The sequence below is a fragment of the Paralichthys olivaceus genome, chromosome 21 (genome assembly GCF_024713975.1).
Source record: "Paralichthys olivaceus isolate ysfri-2021 chromosome 21, ASM2471397v2, whole genome shotgun sequence".
NCBI classification, from domain to species: domain Eukaryota; kingdom Metazoa; phylum Chordata; class Actinopteri; order Pleuronectiformes; family Paralichthyidae; genus Paralichthys; species Paralichthys olivaceus.
The window spans coordinates 14,852,817-14,877,162 of record NC_091113.1 but is presented as its reverse complement, the minus strand read 5'-3'; the positions used below and the strand labels follow the sequence as shown (position 1 = coordinate 14,877,162).

Genomic DNA, 24,346 nt, shown 5'->3' with positions numbered 1-24,346 from the left:
TCTCTCAGATTCTAAATTATTTTATTCCAACACAAATGATTATTTGTTTGCATATGAGATACATACGGTTTTGCAGCTGTCAAGTGGTAAATATGTCATTTTAATGCATCAACTGAAAGATGGATTTTACAAGCGCAACATTTTCATTCAAGTCAGACAGAAAACTGTATTACACATTTGTTTGATTGTTCAAAATATATTTATTGGACACAAGGGAAACAAATACCTGCATTTAGTAAAACTCAAAAAGTCAAGCAAACATATTTGAAACTGAAAAGAAAGCTCGCTCTGCAGTCTTTTACACCACGATTCACATGCGTCACTTCTCTACACCACACATTAAGTGGCAGCTCACTCACTTTTCTGCCAAACAAAACTTATTTGTCCAAAAGGAAATAAAACGAATGACTCTATCACCAATGTTTAATGGATTAAAAAGGGGCGGAAATTAACTGTGAGACAGTTATGCAAAGTAAAGTACATCTTGTCAAATATTGTACTGAAGTACAGTTTTCAGGTACTTTAAAGTATCATTATTTTATGCTATTTTATACTTTTACCACTACTACTGAATAGGATATTCTCCATCTTGTCCTATGTTATACAATTAATAATAACTATAATAATAATAATAATAATAATAACTTTAATTACATAGCACCTTTCACAACAGCTGTTACAAAGTGCTTCACAGGACAAGTGAAAACCAGAATACAAAACATCAAAGACAAGAAGCAAATTAATTCAATTTCATTTAAAATTTTAAAAAGCTAATTAAATCATACAAGAAATATAAGACAACTGATAAAATAATACAGTTACAAGTAAGGGCTAAAGAAAAAGATAAAAGAAACACAAGTGTCTTTTGCAAAATAAGATTATATATATATCAAATAAAAGCACATTTTTAGGGATGATTAAAAAAAAGGTTTCAAATTCTCCGTCACCTTTGTCATTCTATTTATTATCTGAAAACTAAAGTCAGTGCTTATGTTCTAAATAAACACTTGCATTTGTCCCTTTAGTCTGTACCAAAATCTTTTTTCCTCGTAACTGTTATCTTTTACATCTTTAAAATTATACCTGTATGATTAAAAATAACTGTTAGTGTTGTGTTTAATTGCAGCGTTGTCTGTTCACAGCTTCCTCTCGTCCTGACTGATCACCAGCTGGCCAGTCACAGCAGAATGGGATTTCCAAAAAGTAAAAACTTTTCAAGTAATGCCCCAAATTAAAGTTAGCAACCCCCAAAACGAGCATAATAGGTCTCCTTGAAGGGCTTGGCTTCTAGAGAACCTTTTATAAAAAAAGAGTGTAGCTTCACCTTGACCAGCTACAACAAAAGGCTAATATATAAATCACATTGTATTTTAATCAAAGAGAACAAAGAAAATCAAACTAATCTGCACAACACCCAAACATATTTTCACATGGATCCACCTGTATAAAGACCTCAAAGATTACTGATGTAACTGATAAATATAAAAACAGGTAAATAAAATACGATATGTAACAATACTTTTTACATAACAGCCAAGCTCTCGCACTTGCCTGTTGCACTCCGCCCCAGAGAGGACAAGAGACAGTGTCTATGAAAATTCCATAACAGATATCATATGTACATTTCAGCATTTGCCAGGCGACAATGGTGAGTCTGGGTTTGTCCCTGTATCTTTTCTCTTTTGATGATTTTTCTGCCTCTGTCAGTTCCAAACAGGAAGTACAAAATGCCAGCAGTGAGGAAGAGACAAACACAAAATATGATGGGAGCTGTGGTGTGCCAGTCAGAAGGCTGCACTGACTTTTTTGGCTCTGGAAAGACAAAACATGTACCTCTGGATTAAATACAATTCACATGCATACACACAAACATACATACATACACAAACACAACACACACACACACATACATACATACATACACACACACACATACATGCACACATACATACATACACACGTACACTCACAGTCACACATACATACATATACACTCACACAAATGTTCTGATCCTCTTTCAAATCTCTCTTAGACACATTTTATAGATGTGCTCTCTCCTAGTTCTGTTACAACTATTTGAATAATTTACAATGTTTTATTCTCTCCATACTCTTTTGTTTACTCTTTTCTTATCTGTAACACTTTTTACATATGCATCTGTGCTCCATTGCTGTGTGATCTTCATACTGCTTCTAATTGTTTTCCTTCAGTTTTAACATGTAAAGTATCTTGTATGTGTGGTTTAAGCAGTGCTATATCAATTTAACAAAACAAAAATAATTGTATTTAAGACACTGAAAGATACTCACCAGCCGGAGCATTGCGGAGGTTGACTGTTACTTTGATAGGGATTAAGTTGGTAGAACCACAGTCTGTTTCTACCTCCACAGTCCAGTTATTGTCTTTCGTGACATTTGAGACATTCAGCAACACAGAAGTGTTACTTTTAATTTCATAGTCATGTGTTACGTTGCTATTTGTGTTCAGCTGTGCACCTGTAATTCTACAGCCTGACTGGTCAATATAATTTACAGTACAGTATACTGTCAAAGATTTTCCAGCTTCCACTTCCACTGTTTCGTTGCACCTCATATTCACTGCTGGACAACACAGAAAAGGGGCAAGAAATGATTTATGTTCTCATACGTATTTAAAAAATCAGTACCCAGTGTATTTACTTATGGTATTAGCAACATAAAAATACCTGGCGGAGCACTGGTTTGTAGAGAGTGGGTGGCAGCGCAGAGCAGACTCAAACATATCCACACACGGGACATGCTGGACGCGCCTCTGTCTTTAGAATCTGAAAGAAAGAAGAAAAGTTGTTGAGACATGAGGGGCCCCTGTGCCTCAGGGTGAATATAATAACTAATTGCAAGTGTTGCAATTGCTCAATCAAATGGTTTTCTATGTAAATGTCAACGAAGTGAGCTGGGAACAAATTTGTATTTTCAACCGGTGAGCAGTGTCGACAGAGACAAACTACACAACCAGCATACTGTGAGGCTGATGCCAAAGCCGAACATCTGAATCCGTCCAGCAAACAGGAATCAGTGACCAGTACTCTGACCTCTAAAGTGTCAGGCGGTCAAAGTCTTTCCAGAAGGGTGTTTTTTTTGCGTAAATTCAATACCTGCATTTTATATTTTCAAGTTCAGCAAGAAGACAAGACCAACACAATACACATCATACAAATATAAAGAGTGACTGACATTATAAGTGGCCAAAACAGCATGATAGTTCTGTAGGCATTGTGCTAATGATTAACTTTACGTCTTAATCTAAACTGTAGTGTTAGAGAGTCAGGTCTCACATTTTAGGTGCATGCTGTTTTTTTTGTAACTTAAGCCTCTTACCTCTAATTCCTAGGGTAGAAGTTTAATATTGTACTTTAACCATCTGTGTGATATTTTGCAGTTATGAAAGCACAGACACATGGAACTCTCCTTCAAATGACCATGAACCATTTGAAGCCACAAGTTGTCATGTTCTGGATGAACAAGAAAACTAGTTTTGCAAGCCGGTGTATAACAACTGACAGTTGTATGTAATGTATCTGGCTTGAATATGAAGATTAAAAAAAAAGATACAGTAAATTCATAAAAAATCATAAAACATAGGTAATGGGTTTCCGTGAAAAATCCAATATGATCACACCTTTGCTCACTCTTTACATGAATGTACTGAAAAAGAGGGGCTTACCTCGAGGAGCACTTATTTCCTATGCATCAGGGAGCCATTCCCAGGGAAAACTGAAATCCCTGAGCTCTGACAATTTCCTGCAAGTAGAGCGCCCACACACACGATACATCTGAGTGGTGTGGAGGGAGAGAGTAAACAAGATAAAGTTTTATACAGGTAGGAGGAGTAAGGTGAAGGAGTGAGAGATATGAGATCATCAACAGACTGCATTAACCAGAAGTAGAATACAACTGCTGTGTACAAGAAGCTTCAGTTCAACAACTCCAAAGGTGTAAGGTTATGATGACTGGTATTCTTTATCAGTAACTTTTATCGTTGCAGATCACATACAGCTAGTCTCATTTTCACATCACTGTATCACTTATTAATTGCACTGTTTTATAACTTTATCACTGGGCCACTTCTACTCCTTGTACTGTCTTATGTTTTTATGCTTCTTAGATCACTGAAACATTCAACCCAGTCTCCTCTGTTTTAACTTTGCCTCAACTTAGCTCTGCCTGAATAACTCAACTACCATCCTACATGCATGCTCTTTCTATGTCAAAAAGTACTTGTACTTATGACACATGTCTGTACTGCTTGAATTTCCCCTTGGGGATGAATAAAGTATATCTATCTATCTATATATCTATAAACAAGGGAACATTTTACATTTTACATAGGTTGTAGTGCTGTTAAATTGTAGATTTTATTTATATGTTATGGTGTTTCTGTCACTTTGCCCATCCCATTTATACAAATGAGGGTTAGCTTTATAGCAGAAACATCCATGTAATTCAGTACAGCTAAACAGCACCACCCCTTAAAACAACTACAAGAACAACAACAATAATACTAATAATAATAATTATAATTTTATTTCACTGGGACTTTCCAAACACCCAAGAACACCTTATAATTTATTATGAATGAACACATGAGTAATAAAAAAATAATAAAATAACACACAACATTTAAAAGATGTTTAAAATCCCTTGCAAGTATAATTAACACTGTATAATGATAAAGTTGATACTTTGCTGTGCTAGAGATGCTTCATTTTTTTTGCTGTTTGTGTCTCGGGGGCTCCCTAAGAGGGCAGGATCTCGGCATCTGACCCAAGTTACATACAGTATGAGTGGCTGATGAGGGCAAGGTGGTGCAGCGGGTAGCACAGTCAAAGAATGTTCTTGGTTTGAATCGCGTTTCAGGCAGGACCCTTTTTTTATTTTGCACGTTCTACCTGTGTCTGCAAGGGTTTACTCTGCATACCCCAGTACCAAGTACATGCAGGTCAGGTTAACTGAAGACTATAAATTGACCTTAGGTGTAAATATGAGTGTGAATGGTTGTGTGTCTCAATGTCGGTCCTGTGATGTGCCGGAGACCTGTCCAGGTTGTACCTCCGCCTCTTACCAATGCCAGCTTCCTCTGTGACCCTCAAAGGATATGCAGTACGGATACTGGATGGATTAAGTTTTTCTAATATAATCTGGCAAAATACATTTTGGACGAGACCAGGATGTGACTTATCCAGAATGTCTAGACGAGTGATTGAATTGATTCAATGTGATCAATTGTAAATGTTGAGTGTTTCTTTTCCGCGACACTAAAGAAACATCCTGTTGAGATGAGAGGATCTGCGGGGGAAGGATGGAGTTAAATAAAAATCCATCCATGCATTGCTGAGTTTATGTAAGCACACGCACGCCCACACACACACAGGTGAAACAGATACCCTACTATGCTGGTGCTCAGGGAATAAAACACACTGAATAGATCAGACTTACACTTGTTGTGAATGACTGAGGTGAATGATTGAAAAAGTTATAATTCTTTCCTTTGCACATAATCATTCACTTGGGTTGGACCTCGAATGTTTTCACATTCAGACATAAAATCCAGAAAAAGCAGAGGCTTCATCACATAAATAAAAATGACACGACACTTTTTGTTTGTTTTTATCTTTTAGTTCTTCACCGGTATGACCCGACAGTTTGAAAGAACAGAGAGTAAAAATACTAGTTAGTGGAATGGGAACAAATTGACAATACAAATGAAATTTTCTTGTACCATTAAAAATAATTCTCTCTTCACTGGTACACAGCAGATACTGTGTTGGCATGAGACGATCACACTGTTGCATAGCCATCAAGGTGTCTGAGAACACGCTGTGTTGTGTTTCAGTGAGGGACAGTGGCGACGACTGTAACACAAAGTAAAACATTGTTTCATGTTGGACGTTTAGGATTTGGATCATTAGACTCTTCAAATGCACATTCACTATCCACAAGTTCAGGTCATGGGCTCCAGTTGTGCCAAAAGCTTCTTTCATGTTTTTCACACACAGTAGCTTATTGCTTTGTATATTTGAATAAATAGTTCACCCCTTGCACCAGGTAACTGCTTACGCAATATTTCTTGTTATCAGCCATTATCTTAGCAGCGTATTGAGATAACTGCTACAGTGTACATTAAATGAATGTTTGGGTTTTCCTGGACTCTGGACCTTGATTTCTCCACAGGCTGAAGCTTAATACAGAGGATCCACCATCGCAGCCTTGTGGCCAATGGAAGAAGTACACCCACAGAGACTTCCTCTCCCTCACTGGTCCATAGTAGAGTGCTGTCCTCGGCGTTGAAATGGTCCAAGCAGAATCGGAACCCGGCGGAGGCGGTCCTCATTTGACCTCCTTCATAAATCACGTCCGTCGTTCTCACCACTGCATGTGTGGTGGTTGTGCGTGCGTCTGAGTGTGGTTTCGGTACTGGGTGTGTAGCAGCGTGTTGGCCTGTGAGGAGTCCTGGCCCTGCAGCCATTCTTGATAGAGGGTGTACAGGGTGGGGTTGACCTCGGGGAGACGCACCGGCAAGCTGCTGTAGGTGTCCTCCATCTGCTGGACTAGGGCTTTGTCCACATGTCCCCCTGAATCGCTCTCCGCTTGACCGCGGCCACTCAAGCACCCTGAGTGAGAAACAGGAAGAGTTTACAGATTAGAGCTGAATGGTAGATAACATTTGCAGGAAAACAGGAGACTAATGAGCATGGATTAGAATCTGACTGATATGAATATAGAAGGTGTGGGTGTGTTTGTTTTCCAGTTAAACCAAATACCATATAAAAAAAATTAATACAAACTAATTTTGCTTTCTTTATTCTGTATAATAAAAGTTTTCATTACTGGTGCACGTGCGCCAACATTAACTCTGATACTGATACATATGAGACCAACTGTTAAACTGGTTGGCGCTACTCTAAATATGTTTGAAATTGAGTTGATAGTTGCAGTGTTACCTCCCGGACAGGACAGCACCTCCACCAAGTGGTACGGCACATGTCCCTTCTTCATGCGGTGAACCAGGGTCTGGATGTTCCTGAAACCATAGATGGCAGCAAACTGCAGCAGAATTTCTCCGTCTCGCTCCAGGGTCACTTCTTGAAAGTCCCGGTTCCTACAGCATGGAGAGTTTTCAGAAACAGAAATCATATTTGATGTCCACATTAACATACATTAGGATATGACATTGTTGAAATTAGTTACCACACAAGGGCAAAATGACATGGGACCAGTAGAGGCTTAAGAACTAAGGAGTTAATCTGTCAATGATTGAACATGAATGGCGTAATTATTCTTAACAACCACAGTTTCCGCGTTTCTTCTGAGTTTCGTGTGTGTGTGTGTGTGTGTGTGTGTGTGTGTGTGTGTGTGTGTGTGTGTGTGTGAGGCTGGTCACTAAGGGAGACCAGGCTTTTGCAATCAGGGCACCAAGGCTCTGGAATTCATTGCCTGAGAAGATTAGACTTGGCCGCATTTGACCTGTTTTTAAATCATTATCCTTAAAGGTCCATTGTGTAAGATTTACGACTATTGGCAGAAATTTAATATAAAATACTCCTAATGATGTTTTCCCTAAAGTGTAATGAGCCCTTTATATTTAAATACTTACTTATATCTACATCGGGAGCGGGTCCTTGATATAGAAGCCACCATTCTTTTTATGGTAGCCCAGACTGGACAAACCAAACACCTTTTGAGTTTTTATGACAACTGAAGGCTACAACAGGTTCTTTGTCATGTTTGGAAGGAGAGGGTGAGGTGAGGGGTGTAATATTTTCTTTATGTCATCTATCTTATTTTAGTTTTCTCTTGTTTGGTTCTGTGTTGTTTTACTTTATGTTTTTTGCAAAGCACTTGGTAACCTTGGTTAGATAAGTTAAGGTGTAATCGCTCAAGCAACCAACCAAGTTTGTGCTATTTACAAATGATGCAGCTTGTCTGGACATTAAATCGCATACTGATTTCATGATTTACATGTATTATGGTCTTAATTCTAAAAGAAAAAATATTTATTTATTAAATATTGTTAAAGTAAGAGTTCAACTGGGGGCACTTGCAGCAGAGGGAGCAGGTTGTGGTGTTGCTGTAGTTCTGTATTATGAATGTGGATGTCTGTGTCTCGGAGTCACTCTCGCTTTGAGAGTGGTTACACCTCTAATGGGCGTCAGAGAAAGCCACAGTATATTCCATGACACTAAGTATCAGGGTCCCAGTGTTTCTCACCTGAGGGTCTTGTACGTGATCTCATGGACGTCCAGACCAAAGAGCTCTTTGGCAGCATGCTTGAACACATGCTCCAGGAAACCTTCAGAGCCTCGGCCCTCGTGCCTCACCAGCGCCCCCTCTCCTGCATCTCCCAGCCTGAAGGCACGATAAAATCTACCATGTCAAATTATTATTATTCAAAATGCAATCAACTGCATCCTTTCCTAAACAGCTCTATAGTGAGTATAGTGTGTAATGACACAGTCACTACAGAAGATTTATATTATATATATATATATATATTATATGGTTCACAAAGACTTCACCTCTTGACGTTTAGTTTATTAGTCAAATGTCCTGACAACTGCTTGATAGATTGTCACGAAAACTGGCTACACACATTCATGTCCCCCACAGGATGAATGGTAAGAATTCAAATCCTTGACTTTTCCTCTAGTGCCACCATCAGGGCAAAATAGGTCACAATTGAGGATCAATTTGAAGTTAAAAATATTAGTGAATGAGCTGTCAAATAACCATGTTTAACCTTAAAACATGGTCCCATGTCCCTCCAGATCTTCACTTTCCATTGTCTTTTCAGTTGTTGAACAGTTAGGAAGCAGTAAAATTTGAATATATGAATATGTTTCTTCTTTTTCTTATGTGAGGTGACAAACACAGGAAGATGACTATTACTACTCACACTTGGTCCAGTGGAACGGAGTCCAGCTCATCCACTGAAACCTTCTTCTTCTCCATCAGGTAATAGATCTCTCCTGCAACATCAAACATCTCTGTCAATTTAACATTTCTATTTTATCGACAACTTGATTTTTTAATAGAAGAAAAAGGGACATGCTGAGGAGGACTAACGTTCAGGAAAGGGGTGGCGTAGCAGGGTTTCAAAACCTAGGACCTAACGTATTGAAACCACGCTTCTGTTTTTTTATTTTGAATGTTTAATGTAGGAGAAACTTTGTTGCAGCGACTGACAGACATTTGCATTCTCACTTACAGCCCCTCTGGATAATTTCAGGAGAATATCTGGAGTTCAGTGCGAGTCTGAAAGTAGCTCAACACATCTAATCACAAACACGTCTGAGCAGGGCAGATTAATATATACATATATAATATAATGAAACGGGTCTCCATTATGTTTTTTTAAATTGGCTGAGATCCACTATGTCCACTATATCCAGTATAGAATATTATATTACAGAGACAAAATCTGAATCTCCCTTAGATCATCCTGATCCTCCAGCACTACAGGGGTCCAACATGTCACCTCCGGACAGTACAAGTTGTACTCAACATAACTAAGCGGTTAAAACAAACATAAATAATATGAATCAAATCCTTGTTATTCCGAAGCAGCAGTGAATAAGACAAAGACGCCTGAACCTGAGGTGAGGACACAGTCCACATCCCTGGTCTCCAGCAGGCTGTTATAGAACTCCTCTCTGACGGCCTCCAGCTTCTTATCGAAGCAGGGAGCTACCACAACGTGGTAGACCTTCTCTGGACTCAGCTTCTGCTGGGAGATAAGGCAGAAAAGAAAAAGCGAAAAACTTAAAAAGACAAAATATTTCATGTTCTAATGCATAAAGTATTTAACACACTGGCTTCAATGCTTTGATATTTCTTTTCAATAAAGATTTGAATGACAAAACAGAATCTAGTGTTAGCACTGTTCATTACACAGTGGTGTGCAAATGTATCACCACCTGTGACAGACAAAATATCTAACTTTACGTTACTGAACATCAGAATACTATTAATATTTCAAACAGGAACCGTATTAGACTGCACGGGTATTTCCCCTTAGATTTCTAAAAATGGATCTTTGCTGGGGTTGAAAATGCAGCTGTGTTCTAACCTGAACCTGAATGCTCTGTCAAATAGAGCATGAATAAAGCCAAACTTCAACTGCAACAACAGTGAGGGGGAAAAGCTGAGGTCTGTCTTTCGCAGATGTCAATTCATGATGTATTACCTTGTATGTCTACACAGACAACCTACACAGTGTGTTATTTTCTGTTAATCTATAACAGGAAGCCCTTACTGATACTGAATCTGGGCCAACATCTATTTAAAAGGAATGCTTAATGGCACCAACACAGTTTAATATTCCTGCTCACCTGCTGCTTGGAGAAATAGTCTTTGACCAGACAGCCCATGATCTGCTGAGGAGACCTGGCTGTGCAGATATGAGGGGTGACCAAACTTCCCAGGACACACTCTGAATAACGGATCCACCCTATTCAGTCACAAACACAGACTCTGCTGTTAGTAAAGTAACCCTTGTACTCCTGTGCTCCATCAAATAAGGTCACACACTGACAGTCCCATACATTGAGCAATGACTCTGATTCATAAAAGGGTGATGGAGCACAATATGTGCCTCGTTGTTCAGTTACGCAAGTTTTAGTTGTGACTAGTTGTGACTATGTTTACATGACATCAATTTTCCTAGCAATCGATGACAGCGTTTACCGCTCTTTTAAAAACAAAGACAGAAGATGTCGTTTTTAGCACTTTGCATCAAGGATGTGAAACGTGGCCAGTGATATGATGAGGTTGCAAAATAAAGGCAAATTATGAAAGATTCAAAGATATAGCCCCGTTCACATGTTAGAGAGCATTTTGTGGCTCCCATCATTTACATACATTACGCCATTATCTTCGATGTTATTCCACAAGTTTAAAAAAAATCCCACCATGAAATAGTTTTACGTACATTTTAAGTGTTTTCTCAACATATCTGAAATCGACTACTGCTTATTCTGAGCATGACCAGAAATATCCAAGAATGTTGCAGTGGAATGAAAAAAAACATGTCATACTTAAAGTTTTACTTTCAGTGAAATAAGGTTGTTGCTACCCTCCTTGACCAGTCTCAACCCTGCGAACTGAATGCAGACACAGAACGCAGACTATCTCTCATGAAGGGAGTGGTGAAAGAAAGGCTTCCTATCTTTCCCCACCAGCTCTCTTGCTATTTTTTGCTTCTAAAATCAGCTCTTTTCACCCTGTTCAGCACAAAGCATGCAACTCAACTCAGAAAGGGGAGTTTTACCTGGGCAGGAGGAGGTGAACATGGGCAAGGCATGGGCGTCGTGGTGCCTCCTGCGATACCTCTGAATGAACTCCTTCTGGCTCTCTAAGATGCTGAAGCCTGCCGCCAGAGTGGTGTCAAACACGTACTTTACTCCTGTGTGCAACATCCACAGAGCAGAGAACAGAGACAGTGAGTGACACTGAACTGGGGGAGAATGTCAAGCCTCCATGACAGATACCAGTGAGTAGGTGGCACGTTCTCCACACTGATAAAAGTGCAAATGTTTTTAAAGAGCACCGATGAATGAGGCGAAGCAGGCAAACTTAGCCCATTTCTGATTAAATAAAGCCAGTGACAGAGTTATTCAACAATTGCTAGGTCAACCTGGGACAACTATTGTTCTCCCAAATCTGTGACATTCTGTGTCTTCCCTTCCCTTTTATAAACTTTATGTTTTCCCTTGTTTTTATTTTCCATGTCAATTTCCCTTCAGAAACAAATACAGTTTTAGTTGAGTTGAGTTGAGTAAAAAGAACTTCAACAATGCAGGTCAATATAGGTGAGTTTTTAACTGTCTTTAAACTGACGCACTGATTCTTCTGATCTGCTGTTGAGGGAGAGTTCGTTCCACAGTGTAGGAGCTAAAACCATAAAAGCATGATCCCCCTTTGTATTAAAGCCAAAACCAAAATTCTTTCTAAAGCCTTAGAAGCTCAACACTGATGTGTGATTCAAATCCAGCTCACCCAGGCTCTTGAGGAAGCCACAGAGTTTGTGGGCGGCTTCATTGATGTCCACACCAAACTTGGCCGCGAAGAAAGGCAGGGACTGCGGACAAACCGAGGCAGCCACCACCTTGTGCTTCGACGCGTCACACTTCTGAAAGGGACAGGGAAACAATAGAAGATAATACACTGTACAAACTTCCTGACTCTCTGAGATTTCAGAGGGCTGCTGACTGTGTGTTGTACCTTATTTAGTGCGAGAGCACGCTCCAGTTCCTCCAGGCTCTGCTGGGAGATCTTGAGGGTCTCCTCCTCTGAGACGCAGCCGTCACAGGAAAGACAGGCACTCAGCAGCACCTGGGAGCCTTCATTCACCTGAGGGAGAACGAGAAGAGCGGTGAAGGCTTTTAAATGGCGTCATCTAATGAGTTAGATGTGAACTTCCTGAATCTTGTGTGGAAGAAGCTGCATCATCCCTGATATATACAGATAGTGGTGGTAATGATGGCCTATAGGTCTCTTCTAATCCATGTACGGTTAAGGAATTACTATTTATCTGATGGAGCAAAGTATGTGCTAGGGTAGCAGCCCTTTAATGAAGAAAAAAGAACATGGACTGATTTTCTTTACCACTAATAATTGAACACACATTACCTGTCCGTTGACTTCCTCGCTCCTCTCCTGCTGCGCCTTGGCACCTTCATCACTCTGTTTCTTGTTGCACTGCGAGTAGATGGGTAACATTTAAAAAAATGAACAAGACAGCTTCTCTGATCCAGAGTTTAGAGGAGAAACGACTGATTCTTGAGACAGTTGCGACGCTGATCCAGACACTCACCTGTTTGGTGCAGTTCTCACACTTCTCCTTGCGCTTTGCGATGCTGACCTCTGACATTTTCCACGTTGGTTATCTGTAAATTGAGGGCGACAGAAACAAACGCTCATATGTACGTACGTACACACACAGCAGAATTGTCTTGCCAGTGTTGATCATCTCCTCTCAGCATGTTCTCTCTGAAGCAGTGTCATGAGGAGTGTGGCTGCAGTCTGCTGCTGCAGGGTGTTGTTTTGTCAACCCCAACCTCCACTGACCCTGCCTCCCCCAATGTCCTATCACAACCAACGCACTTATCAGAAAGACAACAGCCTCATAATGATGGGAAACCTACAATGAACACAAACTAGTATCCTGTCATTAAAATCTTAATGGTTGGAGTTAATTATACACACAGAGCCAACAGAAAACAGCCCATTACAGAAGAAAAAAGACAAGTATGGGCTGGAAGCTCCCATCGCAAGAGATCACAATTATGTATGGATACAATTTCAGTCTCTGATGGTGAAAAAGACCCAAAATGTTGACTATCAAATAATCATATATTTATATTTAGAGATGAACAATGAAACAATATCAATATTTGATTGCAATACCATTATTATCAATAGCAATATGTAAAAGGTCTGCCTAGAGCTCCAGTTTCTTGCTACTGGGTCAGTGACACTCATCTGGAGAAGGTAAAGTTCACATTTCTTTTTACAAGATGTTCCTGTCATATTTCCTTAACTTGTCTGTAATCCTAACCTCCACTGCTTTAAGTCTGGTTTGTCCAGATGTTTGGCATTTCTTTCAGATTTTTATACATTGTGGTGAGAAAATTGTTTTTATTTTGTTTAATCGATTATTATCTCTCTCTAATAATACTTGAGATTCCCCTTGTACACTGGCCTTGCATCAATTAAGTGTTGAAACAGCAATATAGAAAGAGTCTAATATATATCATTGTAATGTTTATGCATTGTTTAAACGCAGTTAGGAGGTTTAACACACTGATCTGTTTGTAAAGTGTCATTCGTTTAAAATCACAACGCTCACTCTGGAGCAAATATCAGTCTTTAAATGTAACGAGAAATAATAATGTGAAAATGATCATGATAATCATCAATATCGACTGTTGCTTTGATATTATTTTTGGCCATATTGTCCGGCCCTTGTGAATAATATTAATAATTCTGCTGAAAATTACAGCCATAACAATCTAAAAACATCAATATGTGCAATGTTGTAAATTGGCCATGTGTATATTTTAATTTATTTGATTTATTATTATTGATGTAATCATTTATTGTTATTCTATCATAGTTATTAGGGGGGTTAATTATGTTTAGATTAAGTTAATGTGTTTTTCTATTCTTGCACTTATAATATATCATATATATTATATTGTAATCATCCCCTGATGTACTCTGCAGTACTGCACCTCTTGTACACTGCACTGTATGAATACAGTGTTGAAACAGCAGTTTAGGGTTTAAACCCACAACCCTCACTCAGGAGCAAAAATCCTCATCAGTCTTAAAAATAAAGAAGAAAGAATAATGTGAAATGTATCGTGATAATTATCGATTAGCAGCTGCTTCCTTAATATCATTGTTGTCGTCCAGCCCTGGTGAATATTAATATAATAATATAGCTGCATTGTAACTCTGCAGAACTGTGAATACAGAGTCATTAAATCCATAAATATGTTAAATCATCAATATGTGCCTCGTTGTTCAGTTACGCAAGTTCTTATGCTGCATGGTGCGTTCAGGGCCTGTATATCTGACGGTAGGTGAATGTAATCGGTGCACAAACCGCATGTATTTCTAACCGTGTTCCGACAGTGAGCCGGGTCTGTGTTCAAACCACATTGTACTGGACGGTTCGCTCACCGGACGCTTTCTATTCCACTGCCCTTCCACACAAAGACAGAGGAGCCGCAGAGGACGAGCTCCGGGGAGGAGAGCGGGGCAGCACCGACACCGCTCAGCCGGGCAGGTAAACTCTTCAGCGGCCGCTCAGCACTGTCTCATCCTCGGCCTCGGCTCCTCTGTGGACGGTGCCTCCTCCTGCTCACAGCTCCGCGGCCATTTCCCGACACACGAACGAAACTACGGCGCGTCCAGAAGCGTCGGAGCTTCGGAGATTCAAACCGGTGACTCCTCTGCTCGCCTGACTCCGCTGTGCCCCCCCGGTGCGGCCTCTGCGCATGCGCCAACCTGTTAAAATAATGCACCGATGAAGTCCAGGTTTGCACGGAACGAAATGATTGTATTGTTTGTAAATCACCAGTATAATTCACAAAGTTTGAAAACGTGTGCGGTAAAGAAACCACGTGGCTGAAAACACACAATCCATTGAAACAATGCAGATAAGCTTTTATTTTGAAGTCAGAGTGGATGTGGAGCCGTCCAATCAGAGCTGAGGGATCCCGGAAGGAAGTGTTACACACTAAAGACAGTTGCTGCAGTTGTTTTGTGGAGTGAAATGATCTCAACTTCCTTATAATTCAATACTCGCGCTTCTTCACTCAAACCACTTTTTATTCAATCTTCCAGGCGGAGGTTTGCTGAAAGAACCGACAGTGAAAGGTCAGTGGTAGAAACAGACAGTGGTGATGTGTGCTTCCTCCACCTCTGAGAGGAGGTGGATGGATTGGTGTTGCTCAATGGACTTAAAACATTTCAAATGGTTGTGTCTGATCTCTCCGGTTACAATGTCCTGGTTAGTCTGGCTAACTCAAAGAACCTGTTTGAGACTGTTTCTCACAGTTGAAAGGTTTGACACCAGCATCTCTGAGGATCTCTGCTGGACTAACCTACAAGAGAAGCTTTGACCTGTCACATCAGGAAAAGCATTGGTCTTAACAAATCAAATTATTGATGAGTAAATGGGGATTAAATGATTGTTTGTGTCAATAGAAACATTGGTGCTTCAATTATGTGTTGTGAATTAATTGTTTGAGTGTTTAATACAAAAAATACAGACAAAAAAAATGTCCCAATGCGTGAAAAGGAAATGATTTAAGCCCTGGCAGGCATGCAGATCAGACACTAAACAAGTTGTAAAGATATAAAATCAAAACTATAAAAAACATAAAGTATAAAAAAATAGAAATTAGAAAAGGCATGTTACTGTAAATTATTTAAATCATTTCCTGTATTAGATCTGTAAAAAAAACAACCTAGGCTATTGTCAGATCATACATTTTTTTATAATTTGGGGTGAACTGCCTTTTAAGACCCAGGTAAAATTGGCTTTTGGTAAATACATGACATGCTTGATTCTGCTCAGATGGGATACATGACAGTAGAGGAGCACAGCTCCACTTTGCTCCACCTGAAGAGGTCGCCGGGCATTCGTTCGTGGTCTCTTCTTGTTGGTAAGTGTGTATTTTGACATGATATTTTCAGATATGACACTAGAATTACACTCAGTACAGCACATACCTCCGCCAAGGAACAACAGTCCACTTCAATTCAAACAAGCTGCAACAAATTGCACACACTTCCCCTGAGTGTTCCTGATTTTATAAAAATGTTTTTTTTATATAAAAAACCCTAAAATGATTGTTTCTTGTCCCATCCTCCCACCAAGTTTCATGGAAATCAGTTTTCACCCTACTGATAAACAAACAAACAAATAAACAGACAAGGGAGAAAACTTAAGTTCCTTGGTGGAGGTAATACATTTTCACAAAGCATCCGTCCCTGTACTGGCTCAAAAATAACAAACCCTTCATTTTAAATTTCAGGTATAACATCTGTTGGGTTGGCAGCTGCATACTACAGCTCAGGTACAAACACTGAATTTACATTATGTGTTCACCAGATCTTTTCATCAACATCAAGTTCATGATTCCCATCTCATGCTGCTCTCTGCTCTTCTTGTTAAATGTGTTGTGTACGTCACGCAGACAGCATCCTGTGGAAGCTTTTCTATGTGACCGGCTGTCTGTTTGTGGCCATGCAGAACATGGAAGAGTGGGAGGAGGCCGTGTTTGACAAAACCAAGAATCTGATCGAGCTCAAGACCATCAGCTTGTACGCGTCAGTCCTGACATTGTGGAAGAAGGGCCAAGAGAAAGGTCAGTGGAGCCACAGAGTTTGTTAGTCAGTACAAGTTTGGTTGGAGATTTTAGAACTTAATTACCTTTCCCCATCTCTCTTTCTCTCTGTCTCTCAGTTGTGTTGGATCTAAAACAGCTCTGTGATATTTGCGTCCAAGAGGAGAGGGTACGCTATCTGGGGAAGGGGTATCTGCTGATGCTGCGGCTGGCTGCTGGCTTCTCCTACCCCCTCACACAGAATGCCACACTGGGGGGACACAGGTATATATCTGCTGCTGACAGTTCCAACACATAAAGCAGACCGTGTAATGAGTGAGAACAGGAAACTGAAAACATGGATGGCCTTCAAGTGCTTTTGACAACCTAGCTAAATGTGTGCACGCATCAAAACTCACATGTAATAAAACAGAAAATGTGGCATTACTCATTTAGTTCATATTGTCCAGTTGATAGTTGAACATTTCAAATAATTCTCGGAGAACTCCAAAATGAAAGTCCATGCACTCAGATATATGCACCAACATGGTACAGCATGTGCACACCAAGCTTTAGAATGAATGTTACTCTATGATGATGATGATCAGTATGATGATTTTAAGCATGACTAATAATACTCATTTAATGGTATGTCCCCATGAATTCATAGTTTTTAACTCTTAATGTTTTTATTCTGTCATATACACAGTGAACTTATATCGGTTCTAAATGTGTGAATGGTTTTTCTGTGTCAACCAGGAGAGACTTTGAATTGACAGCTGAACAAATATTTGATTGACATGCACAACAAAGAAAGTGATGGTATATGTTGTCTTCTGGTGTTTAAACCCCTTAGTGAGGTCATTTGGATTTATGGGGGTGAAGCAGAACGTAGAATAGGAATCCAACCCTGGGTGGATACTACTATTATACTAAGGTATCAAATGGAAGGTGATATATTTTCTGCTTTTGTCTCTTCCGTCTGTGACCTGTCAGTGATGTGGAGGCAGTGGCTGCGTTGCTGAAGCGCTTTGTGGGGCTGGATGAGCTGCAGCAGCGCAGGCAGCAGGAAGAAGAGGCAGATGTCGGAGAGGACGACGATTTTGCGGACGACAGCAGTGATTCAGATGATGAAGCTAGTGAACTCTGATCACTGTGACTCGCAGCTTCCCTGTAAATCTGGGTGGATTAAATTAGGGGCATTAAGGAGGGGTGAGCCTTTTCTACATTTTTTCATGTGTGCATGTGAGGTAAGGTTACTGCAGCTGAGGGAGCGTACAATGTTTTGTCAGGGACATATCAAGTTTAATCAACATTTTCCAAATATTTTTTAGAATTGTGGGGAAAGACATTTCCTTTTATTCTACTGTAAATGCAGCTTTCTGTAAATTAATATTGTGTCTCAGCATTTCTGCTGTAATTACTATAAGAATACACTCCAGATTACAGACTTACTGTGCCTTCCTCTTGTACTCTAATAGGTGTTTATGTGTAAAAGTCAATGGAAAGTGCCTTTCCCACAGTTTGGCCCACCCAGCTGATAATCACCTTTTTGCCAGTTTATAGCTGTAATCTGAATAAGCATGAGCAAACTGTAACCAGGTTTAACAGATTTTCATGGCTCAGTCAAGAGTAATCTATGTGAAATTATTGGGCTGCTGCTGTTCTGGTGTGTAACATTGTTTTATACTTTTTGTGAACCAAAGACTGAATTTCAGGCAACACCTTGGTGATTTAAAGTGTTTTCTTCCTGTGAACTTTTCTTTGTGTATTGAATCAGGGCTGTGTCTAATGTCAAACAGTGAATGTTTGTGCTGCTTGGGAGAAAAACCCGAGGATTTTGGGTTAACTGTTGGTAGATTTTTATTGTCTTTGTTAACTTTATTTCTTTTGCAGAAATTATATAAAAATGTTTTAATACAAACCCCAAGTCTGCATGCGCTATTCTTTCATTTCTTTTTGAACATTATTGCAGTTTACAATCATCAGTCTTTTCTTGGGTAAAATTAAACATACAATAGCTTAATTAATTCACATATAGCTTGCCAAAACAAAATGGAGACCAATATCTGAATTGGTCTGAACAGCAGTTTGATTTTGAGCTGCCAGTGCTCTTCTACGGCACCATCTCCTTCACACACGCTACGATATCCTCTGCTATCCTCTGTAAAGGAGCCATCACAGGGCTAACATGCTCCTCCATCCACTCTTGGGCTGTTGACTCTGGGTAAAGATGCACCATCTCCTCTCTTACTGTCTCTGCCTTCTGTTGCAGTGTGGTCAAGAATCTGACGAGATGAGACCAGGTGGAGATTCAGTTATAAGACAAAACAGAGTTCTGAACGCAGTATGACATTGTTATGTTCGACAAAGACTAACAGACAACAAAGCTAAAGGCCTCCAGCCCTTCTTGCTGCACTCTGAGGCTGTAGAGAGGCACAATAAGCTGTATAAAGATGGACGATCAGAGGATGGAGCCATGGTAGTGTGTTCCCACCAATACACATGCTCGACCAGTCATGAGTCAGTCTTAGTTGTCAGTCATGATGTTTCACCAATGGTTTTTAGCATCAAATTAACTAGCAGAAGGCACCGAAACTTGAACATACATTCGTATCATACACGTGATCTAAAATGATAGAAACCATCTTTAAGAAAAATATATTTGTTGCGTACTTTGACTTTTTAGTTTGGTCCATTTATCACCCAAAAGTGTCTCTAAGACTTTACTGAATCACAAAGTTTTGCTGTAATATAAGAAACTTGTGCTCACGTTGATGCTTGGTTATGAATCTCCATGGTGATGAGTGGGGAGACCATCTTCCTCTGTTGTTGGTAGGGGCTGAACCATCCTCTAACAAGCCTGCAGTATGAGCATACAGAGCTATTCAAACATATCTGCTCTTCACAACCGATGAACAGAAGTCAACATTATGTCCATTTTTGCAGCAAGCAGCTGGTTAGTTAGTTAGTTAGCATGCAAACTGGAAAAGGACATAGCTAGCCTGGTTCTTGCTGGCCCAATTTCAACCAGCATCTCTGCAGCTCACTTTGTTCAATGTGTACAAAAACAGTTTTGGGAACTATGTGCTGGTTATGTGCATGTACTGAAGTCCTGACTTTGTTTTTTTACAGAGGGACTGTGTGACGACACAAATGTCCCAATAAGTTGCTTCAGACATTTTCTGCAACCTTTCCCATCACCCCCCCCCCCCCAGAGTAAAATCTCAGTTGAATTTCTGATTAACCCCTTGTGAGAATACAGCAGGAACATTTCTGGAAATTTCAAAGCAAACATATGCAAATGTGTGATCGCTGCACATGACTCACATGCTGTTCTGAAAAAATCGTATGTCCTCCGAGTTCATCAGTGCATCGAGCTCCACAATTAACTCAGCCAGCCTCCTTCCTGGGAACAGTGAGTCGACTGTAGATCTCCTAAGAGAAAAAAAGTCAGAAGATACCCCAACACTATGGAGAGACCGTTGTTCTTAAAACAGTGCCAGACCTCACCTCTCCATGACGTCCACCTCCACTGAGGAAATACCCAGCTTCTCAGTCACTTTGCTTAGAGCCTCAGCGCTGAGCTGACCATGGAGGAGAGTCTGCAGACAGGCTGCTAGTGACGGAAGAGCCACAGGCATCAGCTCACACAGCACTGACAGGTGGTCATACCTGACATAGGGAGAAAGGGACCCTGTTAAAATGTCTGTGCTAATTACTGGACATTTTAGAAAACTGAGGTTTCTGATGGACCATCACATTTCTGAGTCATCAAGTCCAAAGTGTCCATCAAAAGTTTCAATACATTTATATACACAACATATTTCCTACCTTTGCCAGCCTGTGAGGGCGATTCCCTTCAGGTGTATGGCAGCAGGTAAAGCAGCAGCCACCTGCAGCCACTGCAGATGGTTTTCCACATGTCTCTGCGTGCTGGGCACACAGGTGTAAACGGTGGTCGAGCCTTTAAAGGAGCTGGCTGCCCACAGCTCCGACATGCCGGCACAGCAGTACTTCTCCAGCAGAGACACTGGCAGACACAGTTAGAGGGCGCACATCACTATTAACGTATGCTTTTTGATAATGTATCACCAATTCTGATGGTTAACAGTCCCTACCAGTTCTGTCCACATCCAGGTCAGGGGTGTAGTCCCACAACATAGGCTGGACAAGTCCTACGAGACCACTGGCTGTTTAAAAAAAGAAAATAAGTTTGAAACTGCTAAAGAATGAATAGAAACGTTCAAATTAAGAGACATTTGGATGCAATGATACCAAAAAACAGCAATGGTCCTTCAAATGGAAGACCAAGCAGGCCTTCAACACAATGAGGGCAATTTTACAATGATATTTATTTTTATTTATTTATTTTATTACTATGGACCATGCCTCTGAAACAGCCTTCTTGAAAACCTGAGGGCAGCACAGTGTTGATATTTTTAAAAGCAAACTCAAGATCTACCTTTAAGTCAGGCTTTCAAATGAATTTTATTTATTTATTTGACCATTTATCTATTTTAAGCCTGTTTTATCATTCGGTATATTTTTTTAATTCACTTGATTTATTAACTTTATTATCTTCAGATTTTATTCCTTTAAATACATTTTTTAATGTATTTAATTTTACTCACTTAAATAATCTATTCTTTCACAGAAGTGCGTTTTATTCGCTGTACATCTTCTTCATTTATTTCTCTTCTGTTGACTCTTTCTCAGGGCTGTTTTGCCTCTATTCCATGGGGCTTCTTTTGCTATAGCTGACTGTGTTCTTTATATTTACTAGTTCCTTGGGCACAGTTACTTTAAACGTGAAATCCTTAAACTGCAACAATAGCTCTGCTTTAGTGAGAACCAGCGGTTCTTCCTCACCCTTGAGCGTGTCCTGGCTCATACTCCTCATCATATCATCCCACATTATGATGCTCATGTCCGGCCACGCCTCCTTGATGGCCTTGGCGATCTTGGTCACGTGATTCAGGAAAAGTTGCTGCACTGTACATTCTGGGGAGGAGGCCAACCACTCCTTTGACTGCTCCCCTTCACCAAGCATGTACACCTAGAGGGCAAGCACATGAGTGATGGTGGTAGCCCAGTGATGACTACACAGCTGGTAGAAATAAAAAAAGTCCTCACCTCGTCTGCTCCGATGTGCAGCGTGTTGAGACCAGGATGCAGCTCCACCACCTGCCTCAGCATCTCCATCACTATCCTCACCCCGTCCTCTGCGTGTGGATTCAGGGTGCCCACGCAGTGCGGCACCTCTCTGAGGCCCCACATGGGCCGATGCTTCAGCACAAACTATGACAGAGAAGCCACAAACAGTGCCTGGTGGTGAACTCCAAATCTGAGCAGCTGTAGCCACGTCGTGAACAGTTGTAACTGAGAGAGCAGGATAAGTTGACTTTAAATATCTGTTCTCTGTCCTCATTGAGCTCATTCAAAAATATTTTCTCATTTTATAGGAAATTGCTTACTTTTTCAGCAATGATGTCGCAGTTTTTTTTAGGAAATCATGGATTTTTAGTCCAAGGCCGTATCTTTTGTCCTTTCCCTCCTTACTCTGTTCTCTTGTTTGTTCTGCAACTGTTGCGTTTCATATTATTGTCACTTGTACTTTTTCTTATTTGTACGTGTTTGGAGACCCCATCGAAAACAAGAGCTGTTCATCCAATGACAATAAAGTTCTATATGTCTGCCTCACCTCCATGTGGCCAAACGTCTGCACCAGCGGGATGACGTCCATGCCCTTCGACCTGGCAAACACCTGCATGGATAGAACCTCCTCTCGACTGGAAACACAGCACACGGTGAACAGACTCACTTACCGAACTTCATGAATCAAAGCTTGTTACGGCACATCAGACTTGCACATGAAATATTACTTCCATCCCACACAGGAAGGATCATAACTGTATAACAGGTTCTCACTACACGATGAGGATTTTATCTATAGCTCTAATAATACATAACAATCAATAGTAATGAAAATAGCAGTGCTGAATGGAAAATTTCATGCCACAGGGTTAATGCGGTTACATTACCACAACATTATGTCCTTTCCTCTCCAGTGTCTGATTACAAAATACCTGACATTCAGCTTCTCTCGGATTCATTGTGAATATTCTAATGAATGTCCTATAAAAGCTGCACAGGAAAGATCCTCATATGAACAATCACTTCACAGATCCTTTGTGTAATGGAATGTGTGTTATTGTGTGGAGACATTACTGAGGCCAGATTCTTACACAGGTGCCATCCAGAGTTTGTGTTGGACAGGGTTGTACAAATTCCTGTCTTCATTGTCCATTATTACCTGTCACTTGTTTACTCGAGTGAAAACCTCCGCCTAGGTCCAACAGTCCCCTTGTACAACCACATTTAAATTCAACAGAACTGGATTTTGATTTGGATCTGCATCCAATTGTACACACTCATAAATACCAGTCTCCTAAACATGGCTAATTCTGTTCATCAAGATCCAAGAATTAGTCTCTGGTAAAAAAAAAGAAAAATGCAGATAATTATAAGAGAGAGGAATAAATAAGGCACATGTGGAACACTGCACCTGTAGGCAGGCTGTGCTGTGGCCTGCAGCAGCTTCAGCTCCCCCTCATATGGAAACGTGTCCTCATACTCCACCAGCAGGCCATCCACTCCCAGCTGAGAGAACAGCGAGATCAGCTGAGGAGAGGGAAGGTGGAGGTTTACAGAGACAGACAGACAGAGACAGTGTGTGTGTGTATGTGTGACTATAGTTATGGAGGGCCAATTTTAGTTCGATACCATCATTGTGAGGACATTTTGGCTGGTCCTCACAAAGTCAATGGGCTGTTTGAGGGTTGAGACTTGGTTTTAGGGTTAGAATTAGGTTTAGGTCAGGGTTAGGCATTAAGTTGTGATGGTTATGGTTAGGGAATGCATTATGTGAATGAGTGTCCTCACAACTATAGAAAGACGTGCGTGTGTGCGTGCGTGCTCTTACTTCATGGAGGTACTCTGATCTGGGAGGGGCACCTTTCAGATCCAGGTGAACCAGTTTCTTCCCTCCTGGCCACGGTGGACTCTTCATGCTGCTGCAGGAAATAAACGCAGCCTGAGGTTTCTGCTGTGTTTTTCTTCTTTGACACAAAGAGTGTGACTCACCAGGACTGTGGAGGTTGAGACACTGGACACTGGATCGGATCACAGAGCCATGACTCTGAGGAGGATGTTGTTGAGTTAGATCACCTGACTGATCCTGCACGATCACTTCCTTCTTCTCCTTACGTTACATGGCTGGTAAACAAAGAAAGGGTGAAATACCGCCCCCTCCTGGAAAACATTGTGAATCACACGAGTAAACTATATTCTTCAGCGAAGTCCGGTCTTTTAAAACTTAACATTTAAGAGACTTAGACATTGTAGAACATGCTATTCTCCGATATTGTCTTTATAGATAATAAGTAATGTTTGCATTTATTTTTAAA

At 40.4% G+C, this 24,346-nt stretch overlaps 3 protein-coding genes and 1 long non-coding RNA gene across 7 annotated transcripts; 1 reads left to right on the top strand and 3 right to left on the bottom strand.

Annotated features, from left to right (window-relative positions):
- Positions 1–176: 176 nt before the first annotated feature.
- Positions 177–3,841, bottom strand: LOC109626836 (uncharacterized). 2 transcript variants are annotated; one of them, XR_002202561.2, is made up of 4 exons: positions 3,704–3,841; positions 2,706–2,804; positions 2,311–2,601; positions 177–1,812 (listed from the first exon to the last, which is right to left on the bottom strand). It is a non-coding gene; the product is annotated as an uncharacterized lncRNA (long non-coding RNA). The 2 variants fall into 2 exon arrangements; XR_011239764.1 differs by having other exon boundaries at positions 2,311–2,598.
- A 1,792-nt stretch (positions 3,842–5,633) lies between these two features.
- On the bottom strand, positions 5,634–15,057 carry narf (nuclear prelamin A recognition factor). 2 transcript variants are annotated; one of them, XM_069517203.1, is made up of 12 exons: positions 14,725–15,057; positions 12,851–12,923; positions 12,667–12,735; positions 12,259–12,387; positions 12,034–12,166; positions 11,306–11,440; positions 10,368–10,486; positions 9,631–9,763; positions 8,933–9,005; positions 8,248–8,385; positions 6,981–7,138; positions 5,634–6,650 (listed from the first exon to the last, which is right to left on the bottom strand). In XM_069517203.1, exons 2-12 carry the CDS (start codon positions 12,905–12,907, stop codon positions 6,403–6,405), a joined length of 1,392 nt encoding a protein of 463 aa, XP_069373304.1. In that variant the 5' UTR covers positions 12,908–12,923; positions 14,725–15,057; the 3' UTR covers positions 5,634–6,402. The 2 variants fall into 2 exon arrangements, with proteins under 2 accessions (XP_069373304.1, XP_019938744.2); XM_020083185.2 differs by having other exon boundaries at positions 9,631–9,760.
- Positions 15,058–15,245: 188 nt separating this feature from the next.
- Positions 15,246–18,801, top strand: cybc1 (cytochrome b-245 chaperone 1). The gene is made up of 6 exons (XM_069517205.1): positions 15,246–15,423; positions 16,127–16,214; positions 16,587–16,628; positions 16,749–16,919; positions 17,018–17,162; positions 17,874–18,801. The coding sequence occupies exons 2-6, from the start codon at positions 16,127–16,129 to the stop codon at positions 18,025–18,027; spliced, it is 600 nt and encodes a 199-aa protein (XP_069373306.1). The 5' UTR covers positions 15,246–15,423; the 3' UTR covers positions 18,028–18,801.
- hexd (hexosaminidase d) lies at positions 18,723–24,163 on the bottom strand. Of its 2 annotated transcripts, none has more exons than XM_020083183.2 (12): positions 24,024–24,163; positions 23,863–23,953; positions 23,446–23,561; positions 22,582–22,669; positions 22,014–22,178; positions 21,750–21,936; positions 20,999–21,070; positions 20,712–20,910; positions 20,391–20,552; positions 20,208–20,315; positions 19,651–19,740; positions 18,723–19,165 (listed from the first exon to the last, which is right to left on the bottom strand). In XM_020083183.2, the coding sequence occupies exons 2-12, from the start codon at positions 23,947–23,949 to the stop codon at positions 18,994–18,996; spliced, it is 1,446 nt and encodes a 481-aa protein (XP_019938742.2). In that variant the 5' UTR covers positions 23,950–23,953; positions 24,024–24,163; the 3' UTR covers positions 18,723–18,993. The 2 variants fall into 2 exon arrangements, with proteins under 2 accessions (XP_019938742.2, XP_019938743.2); XM_020083184.2 differs by having other exon boundaries at positions 23,863–23,950; positions 24,024–24,159.
- Between the last annotated feature and the right edge of the window lie 183 nt (positions 24,164–24,346).

Bases quoted from the DNA above. Each gene is read 5' to 3' on its own strand.
- narf (XM_069517203.1), bottom strand. From the start codon at position 12,907: ATGTCAGAGGTCAGCATCGCAAAGCGCAAGGAGAAGTGTGAGAACTGC. The intron at 11,441-12,033 runs GTGAGCTGGATT...TGTTGCACACAG, and splicing joins TGGCTTCCTCAAGAGCCTGG to GAGTAAAGTACGTGTTTGAC. The intron at 6,651-6,980 runs GTAACACTGCAA...TTTCTCACTCAG, and splicing joins GGTGCTGTCCTGTCCGGGAG to GGTGCTTGAGTGGCCGCGGT.
- cybc1 (XM_069517205.1), top strand. From the start codon at position 16,127: ATGGGATACATGACAGTAGAGGAGCACAGCTCCACTTTGCTCCACCTG. The intron at 16,215-16,586 runs GTAAGTGTGTAT...TTTAAATTTCAG, and splicing joins TTCGTGGTCTCTTCTTGTTG to GTATAACATCTGTTGGGTTG. The intron at 16,629-16,748 runs GTACAAACACTG...TACGTCACGCAG, and splicing joins AGCTGCATACTACAGCTCAG to ACAGCATCCTGTGGAAGCTT.
- hexd (XM_020083183.2), bottom strand. From the start codon at position 23,949: ATGAAGAGTCCACCGTGGCCAGGAGGGAAGAAACTGGTTCACCTGGAT. The intron at 20,316-20,390 runs GTGAGGTCTGGC...TTTTTCTCTTAG, and splicing joins GAGGTGGACGTCATGGAGAG to GAGATCTACAGTCGACTCAC. The intron at 19,741-20,207 runs GTGAGTCATGTG...CTCATACTGCAG, and splicing joins CGATTTTTTCAGAACAGCAT to GCTTGTTAGAGGATGGTTCA.